We start from the raw sequence: 12784 nt of genomic DNA on the forward strand, positions 1-12784 counted from the left end.
CCTGGAAGGGACCTTTCAGCAGGCCCTGATATTATAGAGAAAGATCGTGAGGCTGTGAGAGATGAAGTGACTTAGATCTGAGTCCGTGCCTGGGGCTCAAATCTATATGTCCCCTTGTGTCTCAAGGAGGTGAATGACTTAACATGGTTCTTGCTACCATCTCAAGAGGAGTGGAGCTCAACCAACTAGCTTCTCCTAGGTAGAGGAATTAGGCTAGAGTCTAGAGAGAGGCCAATTTGTAAGACATTTGGTTTAGCGCTTAATGAGACTTTAACAAAAAAGACTACTTTCGTAATAGGTTTTATTCCTCTAAAGTGGATTGCGTGCTTTGTTCTATTACCTCTGTTTATGGATTCTGAGAATAATAAGGCACTGACACTTGGATGCATCAGCTAGTCTGTTTGTTATCTTAATACACTACCAGTATGTGAGTTAAAAAGTGATGGACCATGTTGATTTGGTGCATTTATGTTCACAGTTGACTCGTATCTGTATTTGAATAAAAAACTAGAGGGAAAAAAATCCAAGGTTAGAATGCAAAAGTGAGGGTGGTAAACCCATAGTCTTTTTTTTTTTAATACATTTGTTTCTTTCTTTAAAGTTAGATTTGACTGTCCCTTTTCCTGATTTTTTTTACATTTATTATACTTGCAAAAATATCTTAAAATATACATATGCATATTTATATATACACAGAAAGAATTTATATATATGATTATATTAGAAGAAGTTGGACAATAGAAGGGAGGGGAGAAATCACCCATAATCCTACTACCCTAGGGCCATTTTATTAATATTTTGGTACAGCTTTTTGGGGCTACTTTTCTATATGGCTGTCATAACCATATATAACTATATATATGGTTGTCATAACCCACTCCAGTAATCTTGCCTGGGAAATGCCACGGACAAAGGAGCCTGGTGGGCTACAGTCCATGGGGTCGCAAAAGAGTCAGACATGACTTAGTGACTAAACGGCAACATTCTATTTTATATAATATGTCTTAAGTCACTTTGTGCTATATTTCCTACTAGTTCTTAATCTTAAGAGTATAAAGGCTCTGCTGCTGCTGCAGCTAAGTCGCTTCAGTCGTGTCCGACTCTGTGCGACCCCATAGACGGCAGCCCACCAGGCTCCCCCATCCCTGGGATTCTCCAGGCAAGAACACTGGAGTGGGTTGCCATTTCCTTCTCCAATGCAGGAAAGTGAAAAGTGAAAGTGAAGTCGCTTTCGCTTCAGTCCTGTCTGACTCTTAGCGACCACATGGACTGCAGCCTACCAGGCTCCTCCGTCCATGGGATTTTCCAGGCAAGAGTACTAGAGTGGAGTGCCATTGCCTTCTCCATAAAGGCTCTACTAGTTCTTAATCTTAAGAGTATAAAGGCTATTCTAAGCATCAAGTTTAAGGATCTTACCTTAAGATTTTTATCTTTCTAACCTTATATTATGAAAATGTTCAAACATACAGAAAAGTTGAAACATAATTGAAACATAATTGAAACACAATTGAAACATAATTGAAAGTTGAAACAAAACATACAAATATATATAGGTGTACAGTCACCTATATACCCACCTAGAGTCTACAATTAACATTTTGCTATACTTCTGTAATCACATCTGTTCATCTATCATTCCATCTTAATTTTTCACTGCATTTCAAAGTGAAATACAGAAGATACAAGTACACTCACCTTTACATATTTCAGTATTTAATATTTGTTGACAGTTTTTTTTCTTTTGAGGTAAAATTACATGCAATCAAATCACAAAAATCTTGAATTTTTACATAAAAGTAAAATCACAAAAACTTTGAATTTTAAAATAATAGTAAAAGTAATTTAAAAATAAAAGTTAAAATCTTGAATTTTTAAATATTTAATAAAGAAATGTTTTATTCTTAAATTAGAATTAATAAGTTGGCTGTAACATTTTTAAAGAATGCTAGAAGTAACAATTTTGAAGAATTTTATTTTAGTAGACCTCATTAGAAATGCTGAACACTGTTAATTTTATAATGACGTTGAGAAATAGAAGCTCGATCTTCATCATGTGTCACAAAAATGAGCTTCCTAAAATTGAGGCTGCTGTACCTTTGTTTTGAATTTATAAACTCTCCTTTTGTGAATTTCATGGCCCATTAAGTGGGACCTGTCAGTACATGTTTGAATTACCTGACAAGGACCTATAGAATGGTTTATGTAATAAAGAGCTTTACTGTAAGTTCTTTCTAAAGACTTGAAGAATCTTGGTTCTTCATTTTATACATTTGTTTAAAATATATAAATGGTGGTTCATTTTATACATTCGTTTCCTTTCTTAGCTTGGGTCAGGTTTTAATACATGTTCTTTGAGTTATCAGTGCAGTTGAAAACATACGATTATCACCTAGTGATTTTTCTTAATAAATATATGCATCTTTTCAGTATGGCAGTGCATCATAATCAACAAAAATCTTTCTGATTATAATTATTAACTGAGGAATGAATGTGTAAGAATTTTGTGGGGTTGAATTTAGTTATGTGTGAACTGATGAAGTGTCCGTAAAACAAAGGTATTGATAGTTCATATCCTCAACAGAGCCATGTTCTCAACTCCCAACATAAATTAGATTTTCTTCTGCTTAATAAAACTGAAATAATCATAGAGTGCGGATAGGTTATTTGTTGGTTAAAATATAGAGTATCCACTTTTTTTGGAGATACTAATAAGGCAGTTCATTTTATACATTCATTTACTTTCTTAGCTTGGGTCCAGTTTTGATACATTTTCTTCCAGTTATCAGTGCAGTTGAAACCTAGTGATTTTTCTAGGTATTAGTTTGTATCTAGAATAGCAGTAGGTGACACTTTTTGAATGTTCAGTGCATAGTTAATACTTCTGTCAACATAGAAGTAACAATTTTGAAGGATTTTATTTTAGTAGACCTCATCAGAGATGCTGAACACTGTTAATTTTATAATTTGATGTTGAGAAATAGAAGCCTAGTTGACCTAGTGACCTTCTAGTGACCTACTTTGTCAGAAACTGCATTATCAGAGGTAGAAGTTACATATGAGTCATAACTATGTTTCAGAATGAAGAGCGTCACAATATGAAAATCTGTACTAAGGTTGTTATGAACTCCAAACACTCACTGTTGTAGACATCTGAAAGTCATGGGGCAGATGAAGGGAGTTTGGGTTTACTATTGGACAAAATAGGTGAGAGACTGAACCTTGGTCAGGCTAGGAAGTTGGTGAGAGGAGGGAAGGAGGGCATGCCAGTCTCCAGAGAAGAGTAAGCTGGGGCAGGTGGGCCTGCACTGAGGCTCCTTTGACTTCCCAGGTGCTAGCACTAGGCATCTAGAATGAGAAGGTTGGCTAGTGAAGGCAACATTGGACTGACTGCCTCAGCCATATTTGCATTTAATCCTTTTATTTCCCAGTGAAGAGATACAGAGAGGGCATCCCTGACCCTACCCAGTTTCTCCCCATTCTAAAAGGGGAATGAGGTGGATGATGAGCCCCAGAAGACACTGGAACCCTGATGCTCTGGGCAGACAGGTGCTGCTTAGGCTGGGGAAGAGTGAAAAACCACAGCTAGGATAGAAGGAAGATAACCTAATCACACAAGCTTACCTGTGATGGGCACTGTTCAGCTGGAGGCAAAATAAGCTGGGTGGAGATATTTTTGTGATACATAAACCTGCTAACTTGCTGCTAGGTATCACAAAACTCTTAAGAGTTTTTTCCTTCTAATATTTCTCATATATATTTTCTAAACTCAAAAATTAATTGAGAAAAGATTCCCCCCTTTCATTCCTATGTTTCACTCAGTCTTCTCTTAGTACCTCTTGGGGGTCCTAGTATAGGGAGGTAAACTTTGTTTGATGTTGGGATGTATAGGTCTTTGTTTTCCAGTAGGTCACTGCGCAGTTCCATAACATTGGGCAGGTCACCTGGCTATGCCTTTTGAGGCCCAAATTAACTGGGTGTTCCTCTAGGATTTGTGAGTCTGCTTCAGTTGGTCATGTGTTGATAACTATTGAAGCTAACTTGACAGGCTCATCATAGGATTCTCTGAACTTTTGAATATATTTGAGATTTTCTCTTATAAAAAATGAAAAAATTTAAATTTATCTAAATTAAGTTAAAATTTTTTGAAGTAAGCCAAAAAAGTTAAAAAACAAAAATTGATCTCAGAATTTTTAAATCTGTCATCTTTTAAGGTGAAACTCATCATTTCATATTGTGCCTGTCATTTTTCATTTTATCATTTTTTTATTCAGCAGATAGTTTTTGAGGACCTACCCTGTGAGACAGTCTGTTAAGGTGCCCTGGGACTATGGATCCACATAGGATTAGGTTTCTTCTTCCCTGGTCTTAGAGGCAAGAAGATGATGTTGGTAATACCATGGCACAGTGGAGTGATGTGTGAGGTGGTGTGTGATGTGATTCGGATGATCCCAAGCTGGGGGATTCAGGGAAGGCTTAAAGGAGTTGACATGTGAGCTAGGCTTTGAAGGTTGGTGTGTTTTAGACATGTGGAGATGAGATGAAAGACCTTTTATATTTATAGGTTAACAAAGGCAGAAAACACACCCAGGAACTTTGAGCTGTGCCATTCTGAGCAGTCTAGGGAAAGGAAATAGAAGGGCAGGAGGTGTGAAAGTAAGACCACCACACTGCCAGCCTGATGTAACAGGATTAGCTTCTGGGAGAGGGCTCAGCTTTGGCCACCTTCTATCAGATGTCTTGAAAGGGCACTGAGGTTGACAAGGCCAGTTACAGGACTTTTGTGAAAAAAAGTAATAATGAGATGTTGAATTAAGGGAGTAGCAGTTTCTCTCTAATCCATTTCCCTCAACTCCAGAAATTCTAAATGTGTTCTTAGGAAGACAAGAACAAACTTATGATTCAGAAAGTGCTTTGTGATAGTTATTAGCTAGAATAACACTGAGAAAGGATAACTTTACATGTGTCATATGAATTTTGTTACCTATTATAAACTTCTAGAGAGCAGGAGATTATCCGTTGATTTTGGTGGTTCGGTTTTTGTTATTGTTGTTTTGCCAGGCAGTTGGTTTTTTAACTGTGGAGAAGAGGAATTAAGTTTTAATGTAGTTTTTTTTTAAAATGTTTTGTTAGTTGTTATGCATGACACTCAGATGAACATCAGGCAAAATATCCTTAAATAGAGAAGGAAAACCGGGGTGAAGTGGGGGGAGGGAACAGAGAACCCAGAAGATTTAATAGAATACAGGTGATGGCTATATTTTAATTTTTAAAAGTGTCTAAAATGCATCTCAAATGAGAACATTTGGTCTTTCCAGTTTAACTACTTGTTTTGGGGGTATTTTGTGAAATTCTAAACTTGTTGATCAGTAATGTCATGGGAAATACTAAAATATAAACGAAGAGGTGATTAAATTTGCAAATGAAACTACCTAGAACATTTTGCATTTTGAAATCTCTAGAAGTTTTTCCTTATAGCAAAAGTATAGTTATTTTTAAAAAACAAAATTTTACGTTATATTCTGTTCATGTATATTTTCTAGAAAGATGGTCACTTTTATATTTTTATTAAAAATCTTGTGGGATATCTCTAGAGAAAAATTTTAAACTGGTAAATATCAAGAATTAAGTATAGCTTCAAAGTATACCACAGTATTCCTATGAATTGAGAGTTGGACTTGGAGTGGGGAGATAAGAGTTATGACAGTAATCATAAATTACAAGTAAATTTTAATAATTATCTGATGAAAAACTGGAAGCCTTTATCAGCTGACTTTGTCTTGGGGGAAACTGAGACAGCAGTGAAAACCATTGTCAACTGATTTCCCCTTATAGATCATTTTTATAATTCTATTTAAACATCTTATTTTTCTCCTGTAAAAACAAAATGTAAAGCTGTTTTGGAGGTATGGAAGAGCTTTATGTACCATTAAACCCCTTTGAACAGAAAGCATATATAATTTTTTTAATTTACTTTTTATTTAAATTTATTTATTTTAATTGGAGGCTAATTACTTTGTTAGTAGGGATTGTTACAGGGCCATTTTAGCTTCTAACATTTATCACTAAATGTCTTTTACTAGTTATCAGATATAGAATGAGAAGCTTGGAACAAATTAGGAGGAGAAATGGGCCCTCTAAAGGTCTTTCTGGTTAGTCAAGGAAACCACAGCAGTGGCATCAACCTGTGGCGTAGTCACTCATCCATGTTTCTGCCGTGGCAGGGGAGTCATCTCAACAGGGCTGATTTAAGAGGGAGCATGAAAAATCAGATGGAAGGTTTTCCTCTGAGAAGTTGAAAATAAGCACTTAAAACCATCTTGCTAGAAGAGTTAAAATTTTCAGTTAAGAATATCTTTAAGCCCTTCATAACCTTGGAGCAGTTTTAGATATATGGCTATTAAGTGACGTCAGTAAATAAATATGTGCATGTGTACGCCCACAGCCCCAAATGTATCCATCTGATTGATTTTTGTTGTATGAAGAGATATTTTTTTCTAGTGGTGCTGCTATTATTTAAAACATATTTCAGGGCTCTCTTTTGGATTTATCTTCGGATTTTGAAACATAATCATAAAAAACCCTAGCAGTTGTAAATCTCAATTCTTTGGATAATGAACTTATTTTTTAGGAAGAGCCAGAAGCTATTCAGAGTTAAATGCAGAGGAGTGAGATGGGTATAAGCTGGTTAGTGCTGTTTTGGGTCCAAAATGAGGAATAAATATAAATAATGAGGCATTTTCTTTTCTGATGCATAAACTGCCTACAGATGAAGAATTTGAGTGGTTTTAAGCAGGAGTAGCATTCTTAGAATAAAGTATACTTTCCCATTATGACATTTGGAAGGATTACATGCAAATGAATGCTTAACCTCGGGGATGAAAAGCAAAACAAATGACATCTATTGTCTCAGTATCATGACACCTTCTGCATAGAGGTATTGCAAAGATTAATATTTGTAAGCTCTGAGCCCCTTTGTTTGGCATGAATAATTGTTATATGTCATAATCATGAATTTATAATGGTACTTGAGGGTCAGGAAAGTGCTTAATGAAAGTTACAAAGATTCAGAAAGTATTAAAATGGTAAGATGGTTGGGGTTATATTATAAATGGTAGTATATCCTTAAGGATATATTTAGGGTGAACAGTATCATTGCTTCTCATGATCATAACTTTACTAACAACTAAGGCTATTTTCTGAGAGTTCAGTGAGACTTTGTAAGTGATTAAGCTAAACAGAATTTGATTTCAAAATACTAGTCTCAGCTCATTATTGACATAGAGGTTTAAGGATTTTTATGAAGTCAGAAACATTATTATGTTTGATATCAGCTTGTAAAGAATGGTAGTATTTCAAGATAGTGTCAGCTTGCTGGCTTTATAGTTTTATGGACATTTGGGAGTAGAAAATAGTCTGATTATATTTTGCATATTGAGTGTCTTCAATGCCATGCTGTATTTTTTAAAGTAAAAATTGTTTAGCTTAGAATTTTGAAGATTTTATTATTAAAGTGGCAAATATTTGATGATCTCTGATTTGAAAAGGAGAACTCAAAACTGTGTGCCTGTAGCTATTTTCTCCTCATTATTGTACATGTTTATGGCATACAATTTAGTGCCTTAATTATAAGAAAAAATAAACATATTTTTAGTTTTATAGTTATCTTGATTAATTTTAATAAGTTATTTTCTCAGTGAATAGTCTCAAATTTAGTTAAACATTTACAAATTATTCTAGGGTTGCTTCTAGCTATTCCACAGAGAGACAGATGTCACATGATTTGGTTGCTGTTGGCAGGAAAAGTGAAAAGTTTCATCCAGTGTTTGAACATCTTGACTCAACTCAGAATACTGAAAACAAACCTACAGGAGAATTTGCTCAGCAAATCATAACTATAATCCATCAAGTTAAAGGTTGGTATATTTCGCACATACATTAGGGATAACGCAAAAATAATGTACTGACTTTTCACGAGATATAGGTAAATATCTGATATTGTAATAGTAATTAATATTTCATTATAAGTTAAATCATTAATTAGGAAATCTGTTGAAGAAAGTAGCACATATTAATTCAAGCCAGTTGTTCTTTTTTATGTAGTTCCAATAATCTGGTGCTTCAACTCATAGTAGATTACAAATTGAAAATTATAAAAGAAGAGGTTGGTTGCTGCAAAGGACAGGTGTACTGAGAGCAGAAAGAAACAATAACTGATAACCCAGTAGAAAGGAGGAAAGAACAAAAGCCAGATATGAAACTCAAGAAGCTCGAGAAATCTGGAAGTGTAGGTCATTTGGTCATATTCCTAAAGCCCCCAAGGGTGTTACTGGGACTTTGTGCCATAAGGGTGATGCTAAGTGATCAGTAAAAGACTCCAGTATTATTTGTTATACTTTATGATGTCAGGGAATTGCATAATTAATATTTTAAAGGTTTTCATTGAGTTGTGTTTTGCTTTTGCTTCTGGCCAGTTTCCATTAATTGGAAAATTTAGTCATGTAGAATAACTTTCTTTATTGATTCTGTGTAATTAAGGCAGTTTTGTGTATTATAAGCTAGGATCTTTCATGAATTTCAAAATTTTAATTTTATATTTCTTACTAGATGATTGTGTTGATCTTTCTTATCTTCTTAAAACATTTTGCAAATGAATTATTTTCTCTGCAGCCCTCAAACTAAGGCATATATTTACTTTAAAGGATGCAGTTTGAAACAGTTCACCTTCTCAATTCCAGCCCCTCTCACCCAAAGGAAGTGTGGTCCTTGGCAAAAAGGAAGCTGGTATTGCAGAGAAACCCAGGAGATTGTCCCAGAACAGGAACAGTATGTTAGGGAAAAGGATTGCTCAAGTAGCTTTCTCATGGGTCAAGTGTATTATCTTTCTCTCTATTCTGTTCAAAGCTTGTACCATAGGCACTTTGAGAATGTCTTCATGAACTTCGGTAAACACTAAGTAAAATGGCATTAGGAAGCCTTCTGTGATATGTAACCATAGCATTTAGCATTTGTTCATAATTGTATTGATGTTTTAGGGTTGTTTTGAAATTATTTTTGCTCTAAGTGAACTGTAGAACTCTATGCCAGCTTTACTTCCCACCTATAGTAACAGTGAGGAAGCTCTTACCTTGGAGAAGAAAGGTCCTCTCTCTGAAAAAGCCAATATTTTTTTTCCCCTCTGGCAAGTAAGCAGGAATGCCAAATAGGAACAGAATCTTTGCATTCATAAATCCATTTACTGTTGCTTGAGCTTGGAAAAAACATGTGAGCAGTACACATTAGTCTGTGAAATAAATTTAGGTCCCATATTTTTAAGAGAAAGCAGGTTGGATGTTTTTTTTAATACTCCCTTACTCTTGTGCTTATTGTATATATAACCTTTTAAGTGGAATCAGTTTTACACTGAGATAAAACTTTTTGTTTCCTTTTGCAGCAAATTATTTTCCATCACCTGAAATAACTCTGCATGAGCGTTTCTCAAAAATTCAAGTTAAAAAAGCTGCAGATGTAAATGAAACTAAGTTGAGCTCGGATCCAGAAATTCACAGGTAATGACTGATTATTGTACGCCCATATAACTCATGGGAATAAGGCTCAGAACAGATGTGGGAACATGCTGCCTGCCTCTTGGGTTTACTGTAGACTCTAGAACAGCATTTCCTGCCTAAAACAGGACTGACCCAAGCAGGTACTAGGCCAGTGCACTTTGATAGACTAGGTTGTATTAAAGCCATGACTAGCATTGTTTAAATGTGCAGGACTTTGAAAATATTTACCTACCTAACTTTGATTCTGCTGTGTCTATAGTAAGTGCCTACTGAAGTTATCACTGGAAGAATGAAAGACAGTTGTCGAGCCATTGAAATCATGGGTTGCTTCATGTCCTCAGAAATGACTGTTCTGAGGGCAGCCGGATGAAAACATATGTCTTCTTCTGCTGGCACCTGTCCAAGCAGGTGGTGCGCCCTGTCTTGTGAGCTGAGCTGAATCAATGTTAGAATGCAGTAGATCACCGGAGCCAAGTTTAAGGTTACACAGACTAGTGATTTGAGAACTACTAAGGCTTCACTGTGATGTTGTTTACAGGATATGTGTGTCCTGGGAGACTGCCACATAGATGAAAAACCACCTGGTAGCAGATTTCTTTTTCTTCCTTCAAGACACACCAGCTTTATTTCAAATTCCATTCTGTATTAATGGAATCGAGGTATCAGTGTATAACATAATTATTTAATTGTAATATGCCTTTATTATTTTAGGAGAATAGATATGTCTTTGGCCGAGCTTCAGAGTAAACAAACTATGGTATATGACTCAAAACAGGTAAGTGAATATGGTTTTTGATGGGGGATTATCTTATTGTTGACGAACTAACAGGAAAGGGAACTGGTCATTGGGAGCAAAAAAGGTAAAGTGGGTGAGGAAGGATGATTAAGACCCAGGAATCTGAAATTTACAAAGCTCTCCAAGTGATTCTAGTTTTCAGCCAGGTTGCAAAGAGAACACTGGCAAAAGACAAAAATATTCCCTAAGAGAGACAGTCCCTAAGGATTTTACAGCTTTGTAAAATTGACATAAAATTATAGTGTTTAATATTCATCCCAAAACTTCACAGTGTAAATCTTGCAGAAAGTATGTTGGATACCTTTTTTTCCCAAAGCTGTCATGTGGGATATATTTTTAAGTTGTATGTGGAATGCATGCAAAGGAACTTAGTTTCATTTGATACTGCCCTTCCGTTTACTGAAGATTATATGAAAGATTCTATGGAGTATGAACTAACAAAATAATGAAAATAATACTTTTTTTATTGTTCCCACCCCTGCCACCTCCCCCTACCCTCATTTCGTTGCTAATTAGAAAAACTATCTTAACTAGCCAAGGGAGAAGAAAACTGGCTCTTGTTTTAGAAGAAGTATATCAAGTTCTAAAAAACCTGCTAATTATTCATTGAGAGTGAAGAGTTTTTGTAGAGGAGAGATTTTAATAAATACATTTGTGATAAAATATATAAATAATTTTTTTCACATAAATGGTTACAATTTTACTGAATTTACAGAGATAGGTTAGTTTATTGAATCAATGATATTTTCAGGAAATTTCTGTTAATCAAAATACTATAATAAACTTATAGGAAATTGAAGGATTTTTTAAAATTACCTTTAATTCACTTAACACAAAGTATTATTTGATTGTCTTTCCTTAGAGTCTTATGTCTGAAATTTTAACATAGTCACTGTCACAGTACATGCAATTTTGGATGCTTTTTCTTTTTACTTAAGCTATAATAACATTCCTTTTATGTAAAATCTCTCAACTCCCAATGACCTTTTTATAATTGAGACCTTGCAAGTTTTAGTGAACTTTTCAGTGTTTTTCCATGTTTACTTCCACATAGTCTATATCATCATAATTTAAGTGGTTGTACATTATTCCTATGACTTAAATTTACCATAAATTTTTCTTCCCTTCTCCTTTAAAATTTTTTCACACTTAAGTTACTTTCGTTTTTTGGTTATTTTTTAAATAAAACATTTTGAATGTACTTGGATAGATAGACTCTTCTTTGGTATAGAGGCCCAGAAGTCGGATTCCTGGTTCAGTGGTATGAACTCTTCTGACTGTGTTTTGTCAATTGTGTCTCAAAATACTTCTATCTGTTTATACTACCATTAACAAGATGAGTACAAGATAACTTATTTAGGACTTTAACTTAAGGTTCTTGTTCAATACAGTCTTTGTGCAACTAACAGTAATGTGAATGGTTTGTCTTCTGTCAAAATTCCTCAGACTCTGGTCAAAATAATAGATCCAAGTGACCTACGACATGACATTGAAAGAAGGAGAAAAGAACGGTTACAGAATGAAGATGAGCACATTTTTCACATAGCTAGTGCTGCAGAGAGGTAATCAGTAGATGAAAAACATCCTCTTATCAGAGAGCTTTTGGTTTTAGCATATTTTCCAGTTCTGTGTGTGTGATGGTAATTTTCACTTTAGTGTAGGAATTTAATCCTTCAAATCCATGTCATATGTTTATTAAAATGTTTCAGAGTTATTCAGTGGTCATCATGTGTTATTTCACTGAAATAATAAAAATTATGGGATAGGTGAGTATTTGAGGTCTTTGTGATGTAGAGAGAAGTGTAATAGCTTTTTTAATATCAGCAAGGAGCAAATACCAGCAAATATATGGGCTATTTGGCTCAAGCCGATTGAAACTCTGACACATTCTGCCTTTTAGATTCTGGTATTCTTTGAAGATTGCAAGATTTTATTGCTATCCTCTTTCAGAACTCTTCATGGATGTCTGTCCATGAAGCAGAGGCAGGTGTAGTAGATAATGCAGAGGAGACCTGGGTTTGAATCCTACCTCTGCCAATTTATAAACTGTTTGCTCTTGGGCAAACTTGCTTAGTTTTTGGAGCCTTTTCCTCTATAAAGTGAGAATAACCAATTTATGTTGGACAGGTTAAAAATATCACATGAACTGACACATGTGGTGTACTTAATGCCATGGGTGGCACATGGACTGTCCGTAGATGCTTGTGTCTCGTCCCCACCCTGTACCTCTTTGTAGGGCTTCTGAGCATTTTGGAGTGGTCACAGTTAATCTCTAGTTCTGAAAACTATGTAGAACTCATGGCAACTCTGGGACCCCATATGATTATGAGGTGTAATTGAACAGGACAAAATTTCCAGTTCACTCAAGGGTCCTTAAGTTATTTGGATCTCCCAGAAAGTGGGAATGTGTGAATAGAAAAGGCTGGTGCTGATTCTATTTCCA

The 12784-nt window shown here is 35.1% G+C and overlaps 1 protein-coding gene across 8 annotated transcripts in view; it reads left to right on the forward strand.

The window, feature by feature from the left end:
- The window catches only part of BCLAF3 (BCLAF1 and THRAP3 family member 3), a 51922-nt gene that overhangs the window by 19425 nt on the left and 19713 nt on the right, over positions 1-12784 (forward strand). For 6 of the 8 annotated variants that reach the window (XR_005725511.1, XM_040266523.1, XM_040266520.1 and 3 more), the window contains 4 exons: positions 7738-7913; positions 9431-9545; positions 10257-10320; positions 11788-11903. Coding sequence is in view for 7 of the 8 variants with exons in the window: in XM_040266523.1 (XP_040122457.1) it covers positions 7738-7913; positions 9431-9545; positions 10257-10320; positions 11788-11903 (471 nt within the window). In the remaining variant the exon portion in view is untranslated. The remainder of the gene's footprint in view (positions 1-7737; positions 7914-9430; positions 9546-10256; positions 10321-11787; positions 11904-12784) is intronic. The other 2 variants (XM_040266524.1, XM_040266526.1) reach the window with 1 other exon arrangement.

The sequence above is a fragment of the Oryx dammah genome, unplaced genomic scaffold, assembly GCF_014754425.2.
Source record: "Oryx dammah isolate SB20612 unplaced genomic scaffold, SCBI_Odam_1.1 HiC_scaffold_23, whole genome shotgun sequence".
NCBI classification, from domain to species: Eukaryota; Metazoa; Chordata; class Mammalia; order Artiodactyla; family Bovidae; genus Oryx; species Oryx dammah.